Consider the following 14,818-nt stretch of genomic DNA (forward strand, 5'->3'; position numbering starts at 1 on the left):
GGCAAATTTTCCTCAGGAGCATTGAAGTCATGCAGGATGATGATGGGACATGAGGTAGAAAGGAAATGGAGCCTGGTACCAAAGACTGGAAATCTGGGACATGGATTACATCATGGCCATAAAGAATGGAAAAGTTAAAATAACTGAATGCCATAAATTCTAGCAGTGAGACTTTTGTATGAGATGGGAAGAAATGGTGCAGAAGCAGGAAGGGGAAACTGGATAAAATTTCTGGGCTTTTCCTAGTCTGTTTAATGTGGGAGAAATGGGCAGAGAAAGAATTGTCCTCAGGTGAATGTCAAGGTTTTACTGAAGTCGAAGAAGTGGAGGCAACATTCAGTGAAAAGACTGAAAGGAGGGGAGGACCCTGAAGAACTGGAGGAAAGATTAGGAGTGAGGGGAACTGTTGTTGCCAGACTGGAGATGGGGAAGGGTGGTGGGCTCACTCAGGAGAGAGAAACAGAGGAGTGTGGGGATCTGGGAGTGCATAAGAAAAAAAAAGGCATTTATAACAGTAATGAAGGAAGAGCAGGCCTGACTGGTGTAAAGTTCTAAATAGGATATTGCCAAAATGCTTGAATTTTAATCCTCTTGGTAACTACTTTTCACTGCAAATATCGCCAAGTTGTGAGCCTAGGCGGTATCATTTTTTTTTAAGCCTTGTCATTTAAACTCACTGAGTGCCTTTCTCCCCTCCCTGCAACCCCCTTCTGAGGTAATATATGCCAGGATAGCAAACTTTTGCTTTTTTTCCTTCAGAGCACCATTAACAAAAATCCCTGAAACAAATAGTCCTCCCTAACTCAAGTAACAGAAAAACTTGAATGTGAGTTCACGTTTCTGTAGGTAGATCCACATAACTCCTTAAGCTGTGGAGTTCTGAGAATAACTTTTTTTTTCTTCTCATTTTTCATTATAACATCCATTGATTTATACTGAGTATCTTGGGTGACAGGTATGACTGCAACAGTAAGAGAGTGAAGTTGTAAATATTTGACAATTATTAAAATGCAAGATAACAAAAGCAAGAAAATTTTACTGAAGCAAATCATCAGGACTTTTGCCTTGAGGAGACCAAACCTTGAAGTAATAAAAAAATCAAACAAAACAAACTAGAACAATGAGCCAGAGGGCATATAATCCACTTTTCCTATTATCGATTTAGATGACCCATGTCCTCTAGTTCATAGTGCCATCATGAGCATTATATTTTATATCATTTATTAGAGTACACTTTAAAGCATAACAATCTTTTAATTACACTTAAATGTCTCTATGGATAGGTTTAATATTTATGCTTTAATCAATAGAAAAACATTTTGATTATATCTTTGGAAACATTTATCAAACTCAACAAACAGCTGAAATCATGTGGCTTTCCGATAGACTCCTTTGAGAAAGTGCTTTACCTTACAGAATTATAAGCCAGGAAGTACTATGGCATTAAGTTAATGCAAAGCATTGTGATTCATCCAGTAAAACATATGACTCTGTATTTCATGGGTTTCTTATATTTAACTACACCCTCCATCCTAGAAGTGATCCCTGTATTGCTCATAAACTTCAGTGCTACTAGATGATTTACTGTGTGTCAGTCAAATCAGTGGTGGCCCCAACTTGACACCATCTGGACTGACCCTAATCTTAAGCCATCGTGCTTCCACCATCTCCCATTTCTCTCCATGCTTGGAAAGGTACTGGCTCCCTCTTCTACCTTTATTAGGAAGGTGTTGACAAAGGAGGACACATTCCTTGTCATTCCACATTTTGAACTGATCTTCCTGCTGGAGATGCCTATGATCACACTCCTGGCAACACTTAACCCCAAGATTCACGTTGTCATCAGATAGGACAGGCCATGGTAGAACGTGACTCTAATCAGTCCCTGGGGGGGAAATGGACCTTCCCTGAACCTCTCCCATTACAATCCCAGACGAATGAATCCCAAGTTTCCCAACAGCTTTTCAGGCAGAACAAGGCCTGTGTAGACAAATGATTGCTCCACCCAACTTGAAGCAAATAAACATTAGATATGAAAGTAACACTGTATCTTGGACCTATGACTTCATCACCAAGAGGAGTTAACCCATTTTGTGATGAATGGAAGTGTCTAAAACCCCCTCTCAAGGAGTATGGAACCCTGATGTTACCTGATTCATTTGCAAAGATCCAAGAGGATTTCACAGCCAAGCTAATTAAGACCACTCAAAACCTCAGAATTACTTATTCTTAGTCACCACTCTAATTGTGTTAATTGATCAAAGCAAAATTCTCAACACCTGAATGTCTTCCTAGTACCTTTTACTGGCTTTGTAATTGTGTTTAATTTGATTAAAGTCAGCGGGTAATTTGCACACTATTAGCAATCATATTACAAGATGCTAAGTTGCTACTTGTTTCCCCCTTCTGCTTTCATTTGGTAACTTAATGGATCTAAATCTTCCTACTGGTTGCTTATAGGCCGTTTCATTTGCTACCATCCTTCTCCCCCTTTTCATTAGATTCTTCAAGGATTTCAGAGTTCTAAAGTGCCCAAATATTACTAAGAGTTTGCCAAATACTGTCTGTTGAGGATGATGTTTACATTTTTAATCTCCCCAGAATATGGAATTTTGCCTTGGCCAATATTTTGAATTTTAAGGCTGAGATTAGGCTAACAGTGTCTTAATGGGGTTTTTGGTCAGGCCTCTTCATATTCCATTTGAAGCAGAGAATAAAAGCCAAATTTCCTCTACCTGGTACATTCTGGCAAAAAAGTGGGGGGAAAACGTTGGCTTGCGAGGGCCATTTTTGCCAAAATATAGGTTATCATCCTCTTAGCAGCAATTAACACTGAAAGAAACATTAGAATTATGCATGTTTTTCACTTTAAATTCAAGTTTTAAATCAGCCACCCCCATGTTGAGAACCGATAGTTGAATTTGAGCCACCCCCATATTGAGGATCAACAGCCCTTTGACAATCTGTTTCTGTAGCCCTTTCTAGGACACCGTGTAGATCCTCTTACAAACAGTAGCATCTCTTCTTTTCCTTCCCCTGGATAGAAGCAGGCAGTCTAATTTCCATCCAGCCATTCTCAGAGGGGTTCATTTTTCAGTCCCAAGTGGATATCCAAATAGGTAATCTCAGATTTGGGAACAATTTCAAGAGAGAAATGTAATGAGTTTTCCCTGTCATGCAATGGAATTTCATTAGTGCCAGGCTTGCCCCAGGAAGCTTATGAAGATGGAGAGGTCTACACTTTAGCAGCAGGACATTGACCAAGAAGGTAAGTCAGCTTCTAAGGCCTTCTGGATTGATTGGCCAGGAAAGCTCAGAGTAGGGAATATCTTCAGTTGTTATTTCATGATGACATCCACATATAAAAACCCCTGAAGATGCTACAAATGAAAGATGTCAGAATCTAAGCAACATGGCAGTCATTTAATAAAATCTACATGGGTGCCTCAAGTTGAACTCACTTGTTAATGGTGACTTCTCAGTCTATCCCCAAATTAAAATATATCCTCTAAGTGTTACAAAAATTTAAAATCATCATAAACTAGTTACTCGGCTCAGAGTTCTGATAGTGAAGCAAAGTGCAGTTCCCTCCTTCTCTCACCTCCTAACTGGAACATGATCTTTATCAAATCGTAGATACCACAGTGTACTGAAATTGACATACAGCCTACCGGCCACATTTGATAAGGCAGAAATGTCCTTTACAAATCTGAATGTGGCCTTTTTCATCTGACATCACTATACTCCTTCACCTTGCTTGCCTAAGGGGAAAAATGCTATACTTGAAGGACTTTTCTTATGGGTTTACATCTCACTGGCTGTTGGTCTGATATCTTGCTCACCCAATGAGAATGCAAAAAACACAGACCAAAGGCCTATTAACTGTTCCCCTTGCTCATTCAGTGCCCTCTGAGAGCAGAGCTCATCAGCTGGCCTGCCAGTTATCTCTGCCATAGATACTGATTTAAAAGGTATAGGACAAGGTTTCGAAACTCAGTAAGGCTTATCAGGGAAGAAGGGAAAGAGCAATATGTAACTGTTGCAGGGCATCAGCTACCAATTTCTCACTAGAGGAGGTAACTTCAGTTCAGGCCCTAATCCAGCCCAGTACCAGCCTCAGTTGTGAGGTTGGCCCAGAGGTACTGTTAGCTCTTAAAGAGAAGTATGTGCAGTGACTGAGCTTCTGGACAGAAGCTTGAACCTGAGAAGAGGTGCACAGGGGTAAAAAATAGGTCCTATCTTTGTTTCTCAAACAAGATAGTTGTCTTCGAAGGTCTGAAAGTGTTGATACCTTGATGGGTTTTGCCTTGAGCAGGGCTCCTGTGAAGAAGCCCTTTTTGGAAAAAGCACCAAAAATCTGTCAGCAGGTTATGTTAATCCTCCTTTCTCTCTCCAGTTGGAAAGAACCACTTGACGTTCTAAATAACTGAAATAAGATCAGATTGGTTTATTGCTTCTGCTTGGATACAGACAGGAGAAGAGCAAGTCTGAGCACCTGGGGTGGGTGGTGGATGAGGAGGACTATGGAAAGGGGAGGAGTGCCTCAAAGCTGCTGTTCAGCAATGGAGGGACAATGAGGAAGGCAGGCATCAAGAAGCGCAGCTCTGATCAAGCGGGAATGATGGCCGCCCTGCATGGGTCCTTCTCTCTCCTCCTAGGATTCCCCCCTTATCTTCTCCTATACTCTGGTCCCAGCTGAGGAAGGAGAGTGAAGCTGAGCTGGAAGTGTTTTTTATGAATGTCCCACTGATTTAAGCACTGCAAGTTTAGAGTGTAGTTTTGCCTATGTGTGAGGCTTTTCTCTATGATGACATCCTGTTCATGAACTCTGACAATGGAAGGAGAGCAGATCACTTCACTATCACACACCTAAATGAAGATTCAGCACACTTCACTGAGGTAACCCTCAGCTCAGCTCCCATCCTCCCCAACTACTGAATTTATAAATCAGAGGCAGGACAGTGGAGTCCCAAATTAATAAAAGCCAGACCCAGAAAGTCTTCTTGAATTGTGTCAGTCTCAGAGTTTGCTCTTGAGAATACATTCTGATTTTCTATGCTGGTGGATGGAGCCATCTGGGACAGGTCTGCAGGGATTCAGGGAAAGCGTGGGTAAATTCATCCACTTGGATATCTAAGTGTACGTTAGTTTCCATTTCCAAACCTGCTTCTACTCTGGATAGTACGCTTTTACAAAGCTTATCAGAAAACTGGTCTAGAAGAACACATGCTTTAAAGAGCATTAAAAAGCATGAAGTAAATAGGAGGCCTTCAAACCTCAATAGCAACATTTGTCAACATACGCAAAGGGCTTCTCTTTCAAAAGATATTCTCACATCCACCTCTTAACAACACTAGATAATGGCAATGGGGGAGTGATGCAACGTGTTTAAGCCCCACATATCACCAGAGGCCAACATTTCAACCTTTTCCCTTACCTGAACTTTCCCTGCCTGCTCAAGTAGGCTTATTTAAATGTCATTGCTTGTCCTTTCCCTGACGTCTCTTCTGGCAAATGGCCTAATTAATAAATGGTCAAAAGGCTAAAGAAAGAGAAGAAGAGGCCAAAATAAGCCCACACTTGGATAACCTCTGCCTGGAATATAGGCAAGGAGCCTTTGTAATAACTTCCAGATGAATCATGACATTTTCTCAGGTACCAGCAGGAAAACTGATATCATTCTATTTGCCTTCCACTTCTTCCATCCAGAATCACTGATCTCCGCTGGGGCTGGTAAAAACAGCTTGTTGAGGTCTCTAGTCTCTGGCCATTCTTAGGGATGGTCATTTTATTCCTAAGTGTAACCCCTTCTGGTGTGACCCACGTGTTTTCTGCCAACTCCCCGCAAAGCAGGCCAGGGGAAATTGTCTGGGTGGGACTTCTGATGGGGGACAGCAGGACCTTGGAATCTGTCCCTGAAGATGAGGGGGGTGGGTGGTCCATAATGGGGAAAGGAGGACTGAATAAGATTAGGCTCTGAGGTCTTCCTGGTCTAGACCTATGGAAAGGCTTAGAACCCCCTGATGAGCGCTCTATTTTTGAAGAAAGAAGGTTGTCCCCAGATGGCTCTGTCTCTGATGTGCGCTTTCTACACTGCACTACTGCATCCTGAGTGGTCAGCAGGTTGGCCAAACCTGGTTCTGGAGAAAGGGTGGGTCCCTCGCACATGTGAGATGCAATGGTATCCACTGGTAAGGACTCAATGGCTCCTGTATCTTGCTTTGGCTTTTCTTCCTTTGGGCTTTCCAAGGAGGAGAGAGAATCATCTTTGGTAAGTTTCTGAGAGGTCCCACCAGTGGAGCCAGGTTCCTCTTGGTTCCTCTCCAGGGGCTGAGCCCCACTCTCCTCTGAGCTCTGAGAGGGCAGGGGCTGTGGGATCTGAGTGTACTGAATCTTGGGTGGGATGACTGGGACTGCCCTGGCCTGGCACATTTTGACCATGAAGGAGGTTCTCACAGCTGACACACTCACAGGAGCTGAGTTACGGCGGCCCGTCAGGGCATGAGCAACCATGTCCAGGTCCTGAGAGTCCTGGGAGTAAACCCTCCAGGGGTCTACTTTACCGTGAGATGAGGTCATCCACGTGACCTTTGGGTCTCCTGGCTCAGAGAGCTGCACTTCAGGTGACCCAAATGAGGCTGCATTCTCAAACCGGAAGAGGTCAGTGATGGGAACGGTGGAGTCCAAGTTGAGAGACGAAGGCCTATTTTTCCCCTTCGGGGCCCCACCCTCACTGCTCTTGAGCTGAAACTTAGGGGGATGCTCTCCAGGTGAGGTGTGGTCCTGCACACCAGGTGAGTTCTCCTTGCTGCTTTCTGGCTCAGGATCACCACCATGCTCAACTTGAGGGTTGTGTGGCCCCAAGTGTGTCCCCAGTTCCTTTCCTTCTGCTAGACCGACAGGGCTGGATTCTGCTGATGTGGGCTGCAAACCACCTGGTGCCTTCTGCTTAGGAGGAACCTCTGTCCTTTTCAGGCCAGAGAACTCTTGAAAGGACCTCATGGCTTTCTCATCCCACCCAGTAATCTCACTCCTGGGTGCCAAGGGCTGCAGGGGATTGGAATTCCTCTTTGCTTCAAGATCAGCACAGCTGCTGGAGGAGGAACCCTCGAGAGTCCACTGGCTCTTAACCATAGTTTTGCCATCTAGAGAATGGCTCTGGCGAAGGCTGGGCCTGTGAGAAAGCCTCTTTTCTAGTCGGTGGGCCTGGGGGCCCTGCATCTGAGTCTCTTGTACATCTTTAAGGGTGGGTGAGTGCAGGGGACTTGTCACCCACTGGGGCTCCTCCCAGGGCTCCACCATCTCCAGGCCATGCTGGGCAATGTCTGTCACAGTGTCATCATCATCACAGTCTGAAGGCTCCTGTACTGAGTGGGCTGCATCCTCCTCTCCTTGTGGGGAAATCTCGGCCTCCCTGGTTGGGCTAGGAAAACTAGAGCCTTTGCTCTCAGGAGCAGCACTCTTTGAATTTTGCTTTTCACTTTCTTCTGAAGAGGCCTTGTCTCCCTGACAAAGACTGGGGATCCCAGGGCTGCCTTTGGACTTCAGCTGGTCTGCATATGGATTGGTTCTCAAATTCCCAGATGAGTCTTCTCTCTCAGGGCCACTCTTCAATAGCTGGACTTGAGGTTCCTCCTCTAAAGGTGTTGGAGGGGGAGCAGCAGGTGGGAGCAGAGGAGACAGATTCCCTGGGACTCCCACTTCCATCCTTGCTTGTGGAGAAGACTTCTCCAATGGAACTATTTCCAGAGGAGTCAGGCTGGCGGGGTCTGGGTGCTGGCCCATTTCGGGCTCTGGCTCAGATCTAGGGAGGATGCTGCCTGTCTCTAGCTTTTCTCTATTGGCTGCTGTGGAAGTGCTCAGTGAGCTCTGATTGGTTGGATTCTTAGTCCACTCCTCCAGAGGGGTGGAGACTGGAGCTGGGGTGGAGCTCCCAGGGGGCTCCAGGGAAGCAAAAGGCCCCGGACTAGATTCAAGAATAGGCTGAGTTGGGCTGATCTTTAGAGCAGGTGGTGCCAAGGAGGAGAGTTCCTCCTCAGATTCAATAATTTTCAGCTCCTGTTGAATCTCAGGCCAGATCAGGGCGTTGACCAGATCATCTTCATCCTGAAAAACATCAAGAAACTGATTACACTAGAACCAAAGACTCTGGGTGCAGTTTCCCAGGGAAAGAAGGGTCCGGAGCAGTACCCCGCTGCACTACCCCAGCACACAAAGGATACAGCATTAATGGTAACTGAGGATGTTTATTCATGCTTACAGTGTACCACAACACACATAAAAACGTATTTTCTTAATTGTCCCAAGAACCCTAAAAGATAAATGCTACTGTAATTACTCCCATTTTGGAGATGAGGCAACCTATTTTCAAACAGATTAAACATTTTGCCAGAGTCACACAGCAGCAGATCAAGGTTGAAATCCAGGTTAGTTTACACCAGAACATAAGCACTTAATCCCTGTTTATTGTTGCCAAAACCAACCCAATCCCTGATCTCATATAACTTCAGATTGATCCAATGGTTCATAAGAATGAGGTTCTTCCAATGGAATGAAATGTTAACTCTTGCCCTGACACCTGCTTTCCAAATAAATACAGCTATCCCTTCTTATTACTGAAGAAATACATATTTCACATGGAAAAAAGATATGATACATATTAAAAGAAAAAAGAATGAAAAATAGCAAAATGGGACATCCCTGGTGGTACTTTGGTTAAGAATCCCCCTGCCAATGCAGGGGACATGGGTTCAATTCCTGGTATGGTAAGATTCCAAATGCCATGGGCAACTAACACCTGTGTGCCACAGCTACTGAGCCTAAGCACTGCAACTACCAAGGCCCCTATGCCTAGAGCCCGTGTGCCACAAAAAGAGATGCCACTGCAATGAGAAGCCGTAATGAAGAGTAGCCCCCACTCACCACTATTAGGGAAAGCCCAGGTGCCGCAACAAAAAATAAATAATAATAAAATAGTTGTTCTTTTTTAAACTATAAAATTCTGAGCAAATCAGAAGAGTTTCCATTGCCCTTAGGTTAAGCTCCAAATCCCTTCCAAGCAACCCTGCATCACGTGACCCACGCTTTGCTCTGAGCCTCACTTTCTCTAGTCCATGTTCCCATTCTCCAGCCTTGTTCTTGTTCCTTGAATGTTCTGTGCTCTTTCCCATTTCAGATTCATGGCACATCTTACTCTTTCTGCCCGGGAGTCTCTCCCTCCCTATTCTGCTCCCTACCCTTTCTCCTAGCTTAAGTTCTGAATAGAAATATCTGTTCTTCAGAGATGCCTTCCCTGACCCCCATGAGCCCCCTCCTCCCACTGACTAGGTTGGACCCTCCTGTGACATGCTCCCACAGAAGCCATACTTCCATAGCATCCTAGAAAAGACTTGGTTCATGATCTTTCTATCTGTTAATCTGTCAGCTCCAAGAAGACAGAGATGGTGATCATCTTGTACACTGTAGTGATCCCAGTGCTCAGCAGTGTCTCACATAATATAGGTATTTAATACATGTTTTTAAATGAATGAATGAATTGCTGCTTTTACTTGTTCTCATGAATCCAGCCTGGTTCTCCTAGCATAAATTTCATCTGCTTCTCAAAGCAATGTCATTCCTACTTTATCCCTCCCAGAATTCAATCCCCCAAATAATCTTTGCATCTTTCTCCTTCTACAAATACAAACATACCTTACAGGAACCCTTAATCAGCCCTCCGGAGGCCACTGTGGTGGCCCTGCACTGCCCTAACTTCTAGCCCATAAGCCTTTTATACCCCTCTCAGAGACCAAGTTTCTGAAAGCTACTTAAAAGGCAAAGTTCTTTTCTCCTCTGGCATACTCCTCCAGGTCACACTCAGGTCACCAGAGCTATTTCCCAAATGCAAGACTCCTTTCTCGGTGTCCCTGGAAAACCTCCTCAAACTTAGCTCAAGCAATGATATCCCTTCCCCCAGAACCTTGGAAAATCCCACCTCTGAAAGGTGGAAAAGGTTCAGTATGCTCTGGCATCATGTTTAAAGTTCTCCAGAGCCATAGGAGGAAGGAATAGATCCTAAACAGCTTATAGAAGACTTCTATAAACAAGCATAGATAACTGTCTATCCAGAATGTCTGGAAGAAGAGAGCTGGACCCCATGAGTGGTCATCATGTTTGGGACCAGGACATGACAAGCAGGTTTTGTCCTGCTTTCTGGATTGAATGTCATTACATTCCCAGGACAAATTACTGATTTATGGTGACTTCAGGTCAGAAATATTTAGAGCTGAGTTTGTCCTAGGGAATTTGAGCTGAATGGTTACTTATCATCACCACAGGACCCCTGAAAAGTTCACTGCAAAAAAAAAAAAAAAAAAATCCCAGACCTGATTAGAATGTTGTGCCCTAAAGTCTCTTTGGCAGAAACTGGTTCTTCAAACAAATAAACAAACAGCAACAAAAAGCTTCAAAGTGTACCAAGAGCCCTTGAGAAAAAGAAGACCCTACTGACTGGACCAGGCAGTGAGTCTACCTTACCATCTCATGGAGAAACACTGCTTCGGCTCTGGCCCCGGGGTTCTCCTGCAGAGCACTGGCCGCCACCTGGCTGGTCTCGCCACTCTCCTCCACCACCTTCTCTGCATCCAGCTTCTTCTCTAATTCACTTGAATGCTGAGAACCTAGGGGGCTTTCTGAGATTTTCTTCTCCTCCACTTGGGTGCCTGGCTCCAGGGGAAGGCCTTTGCTGCATTCCAGTGTTCTCACCGTGTCTGGTCCTGGCTTGGTATTTTCGAGAGCTGCCTTCTTAGGTACAGATGCTGCAATGAGGATAAGAGTTATCAACTGAAGGAGACTCCATATCAAGAGAGGCTGTTCCCAGCACAGTCATAGTCCTGGACTAGCTCTGCTTCACAAGGATGGAAGGGATTCTCCCAGCTCACTACTTCCTCATATTCTTTACCCTTTCCTCCTATCAATGATCTTTCCTCAGATTCCAGAGTCTCAGACTGCTGTAAGTGGGAGGGACCTTGAAGATCATCTAGCCCAGTTGTTTTCAGCTGGGAACCATTTAGTCTTCCCCTCTACAGGGGACATTTGGCAATGTCTGGAGGCACTTCTGGTTGTCTGCAACCAGGTGGGGGAAGTGGCTACTGACATCTAGTGGGTGGAAGCCAGGAACACTTCTAAATATCCTACAAAGCATAACACAGCCCCCCACAAGGAGTTACCCAGTCCAAAATGTCAATAGTGTTGAGGCTGAGAAACCTGGTACTAATCCAATCTTTTGCTTGCTGTCTAAGGTCACAGAAATCTGTTATTTACACCAAGCTACAAAGATGTATTATGATTATGACTGCAGCTTCCTATGTGACTCTTCTCAGGGATTACCTGCACATTCACTTGGATATATATTTACATCTAAAGTGATTAAGCTCTGATCTTAAACAGTAGAGAAAGACAGTAGAGGAAGCAGACCTCATGTTTGGCCCCTACTGCCTTTCATGAAGATGGTCCTATTTTACCATAAAAGGCTGTTTCCACAGTGTAGGATAAAGTCTCCATACCTTGCATAGTGCTAGTTATATAGCAGATCCTCCGTGATATTATTTGCATTGCAGTTAAAGAAGCCTGAGTTCAAATGTTAGTTTCTCAATGAATCTTGTAATCTTCATACATGGCATAATACTATATAATAATATACTACAGGGCTGTTGTGAAGATAAAGATTAAGGAGGCAAAGCACCTGGTATAGAGTCTGACATAGAGTACAAGCTCAGTAAAGTTTATTGATTAAGAACAAATTCTTTTCATTGCCACTGGTTATGCTGGTGACTTAACTCAAGACTTCTGACCACAATGATGGCCTTGAAGCTCAGTCAGACCCAGTAACAGCATCCTAATAACACTTCAGACCTGACAATAGTGCTGTTTTCTCCTGCCCATCACTTAGCAGGCTTGTTTTTTGAAATTTAATTTAGTTTTTGAATATATAAAACAACTACAGAGTTGAAAAGTTAAAATTATATGAAACAATGTCCTCAGAAAAGTTTAGCTTTCATCCCTGTGTTGCTTCCAGTCTGTTCCACACCCTCACTGTCTTCTATGGATAACCATTTTTATTAGTTTCTGGGTTATTCTGCCATAGTTCATTTCTGCAGAGATAAGCAGATACTTGTACCATCTATCTTTTATTCCCCACCTTTATTACACAAATGTGTAATATGATCTATATTACACATGTGATCTATACTGTTCTTGCTTTGCATTTTTTCATTTAAGAACCTATCTTGAAGTCTATGCCATGTTAGTATGTAACAAAATTGACTGTTCTTTAGGATGTGGGCTTCCCTTGTGGCTCAGCTGGTAAAGAATCCACCTGCAATGCAGGACACCTGGGTTCGATCCCTGGGTTGGGAAGATCCCCTGGAGAAGGGAAAGACTACCCAGTCCAGTATTCTGGGCTAGAGAATTCCATGGACTGTATAGTCCATGGGGTCGTGAAGAGACGGGCATGACTGAGCAACTTTCACTTTCTTTAAGATGTGGCTGAGTTTGAGTTCCCCTTAGAATAGAGCCTTAGTCAAGGTCCTGGCAGCAGGCAGCTTATTTGAAAGGTGAGTCCCTGGAAACAGGAGTGAGGAGGTGCGACAGAGATGGAGGAAATGTCAATAAAGTGGTTATCACAACCAGAGCAACTAGAATGCAGTCCTTGGTGACCCTCTGAAGAGCCATAAGGAAATGTGCCCCATAGTTATTCCACCAAGGGGGCAGCAGGCTCATTAGACCACTGACTCCCATCGCCTACTGGTTGAGAGCTGCCTCACTTAAACTCCACACTTCTGGACTTTCCTGAGCAAGGGCTGGGTAAGTGTCTCCCTTCAGAAAAAGCCCCGAGGCAGAAAACCAGAAACACAAGGCAGACACTTGAGAGAGAATACCATATGTGTGCAAAGAAACTGTCCCTCGCAGATGGATAAGAGTTTGAGGAAGTGGTGCAAGGCTCACAAAGCTATGAACCCCATGGAATTCAACAATGGGAATGCATCCTAGTTATTCAATCCATCTCCTAAAGATGACATTTGAGTTGTGTCCTGTCTTTTGCTATTATAAATAATGCCATGATATGCATACATATTTTGTGCTTGTGCAGCTACTTATTTAGGACAAATTCTTGGAAGTGAAACCTCTGGGTAAAAGGGTAATGCATCAGTGATTTAAAAAAAAATATTTTCTTCCCCTTTTACTAAGATCTCTTAGTTGGATGTTGGCCAGTGTCTCTTTTTGCAAAGCTTGGGCTCTTCCACTTGTTGACCACAGACTCTTAAAGCGAGGAGTGGAAGAAAGGCCTGCATTACATGTGAGCTTGTTCAGATCACTCTCTGTCCTGCTCAAAGCCCTCCTCACTCTGGCCCAGCCACATGTCTACTCTCCTCCCACTCCCTGGGGTAGGCACTGAGCAGACCCAGTACCCCTGACCAGCCTTATATTGCCCTGCTCTGGTCCTTCCTGAGACTCAAACCTTCCCCATTTCAAGATATTAATCTAATAACATATCGTTCGGGGCCTCCCCAGACCACGCTCTCCTTCTCCATTTCCTACAGCAGTCACTGTTATTACCTGTGTGTGGCTAAGCCATCAGCTTACCATTTTCTTTCCACTAGTATGTGACGCCCATCCCTGGGTTAAGCTTATCAGCACAGAGGCAGTACCTATGTCACGAAACTATCATGTAAAGGACTAGGAGTCCAGTACTTGTTGTGACTGGATACTTGTAAGCTATAAAGGAGTCTCTGTAGCTCAAAAGAGGAGGAGGGGCATTGTCAGATTGCCAGCATGGGATGCTTTATATATGAAGTGGGTGACCATGGAGATAGAGACTTCTAATGTCCCCTAGTATCCTTTCTCTTCCTCATTTTGAAATAGAACCATCTCAGCCACTCAAGTTTAGCTAAGTATCTGACCTTCCATCCAGTCAGCCACTCTTCTCAGCCTCCCTTGAAGGTCAGCATGGCCATGAGAGTTTTGGCAGATGGGATGGAAGTAGAGTCTGGCCAAAAGTAGAACAATGGGTTTGAGCAGAGTGATTAAAACTTTGAATCAGGTTACTTGGAAAACTGTCTTAATTCTTTTTCTTTTATCTATTGCTATTGCCAGAAGAAATAAAAAATAATATATTAAGGAAGGTGAAGTTCTTCATTTGGAATAATTATGAAAGAAGGTAATTAGAACCGATGTTAACCTAACCCCACCAGAGACAAAGGTGAGCCCCCCACCCGCCCCGCCATGTCCCTGAAACTTTTGGCATCTCCCTCTGGCCGCTGGTCCTAGATTCACATGGCTTCCTCTTATAAGGTCCCTCATTCTGCCCTGGCTGTCACTAGTCACAGTCAGGGAAGCAGGCTGGAGCCTCCCTCAGTGTCTTTCCAAGACCAATTTGATACAGACTGAGTATTCTAATTTATAGACAGATGGAAGGAGAGAGGGGAAAGAAAAGGTAACATATTGTCTGCCAAAGACCCCTTGGGGTCTGGGGACCCTCTCTTTTAAGAAGGACAACCAGTCACATAAAAGCCTTTAGAAACACTTTTTTCCTCAAAGGTTTCACTTCCTCTTCTAGCCCTCACCCTGTTCCACCCAAACCAGCCCATAGAGCATTTTCCAGACAGAGTATCACTTAACACCCCTGAGTTTTTACTCCTCTTACACCCCATCCTGAAGAGAAGGGAGGAGAATGTTTACTGAGCGTCCCCTGAGGGCCACACTCTAAGCAGGCATTTCATGAACAATCTCCAGTGCAGAACTCATCCCAGCCCTTGAGACAGGAGTCATCTCCGCTCTG

The 14,818-nt window shown here is 44.4% G+C and overlaps 1 protein-coding gene across 3 annotated transcripts in view; it reads right to left on the minus strand.

The window, feature by feature from the left end:
- Window positions 1–1,016: 1,016 nt before the first annotated feature.
- ARHGAP31 (Rho GTPase activating protein 31) overlaps window positions 1,017–14,818 on the minus strand; it is a 120,925-nt gene continuing 107,123 nt past the window's right edge. For 2 of the 3 annotated variants that reach the window (XM_081571971.1, XM_081571969.1), the window contains 2 exons: window positions 10,516–10,796; window positions 1,017–8,106 (listed from right to left, as the gene is read on the minus strand). In XM_081571971.1, coding sequence (XP_081428097.1) covers window positions 5,677–8,106; window positions 10,516–10,796 — 2,711 coding nt within the window. In that variant the 3' untranslated portion in view covers window positions 1,017–5,676. The remainder of the gene's footprint in view (window positions 8,107–10,515; window positions 10,797–14,818) is intronic. The other variant, XM_081571970.1, reaches the window with a different exon arrangement.

This window comes from Giraffa tippelskirchi, chromosome 2 (genome assembly GCF_054371585.1).
Source record: "Giraffa tippelskirchi isolate mGirTip1 chromosome 2, T2T-mGirTip1v1.2.pri, whole genome shotgun sequence".
NCBI classification, from domain to species: domain Eukaryota; kingdom Metazoa; phylum Chordata; class Mammalia; order Artiodactyla; family Giraffidae; genus Giraffa; species Giraffa tippelskirchi.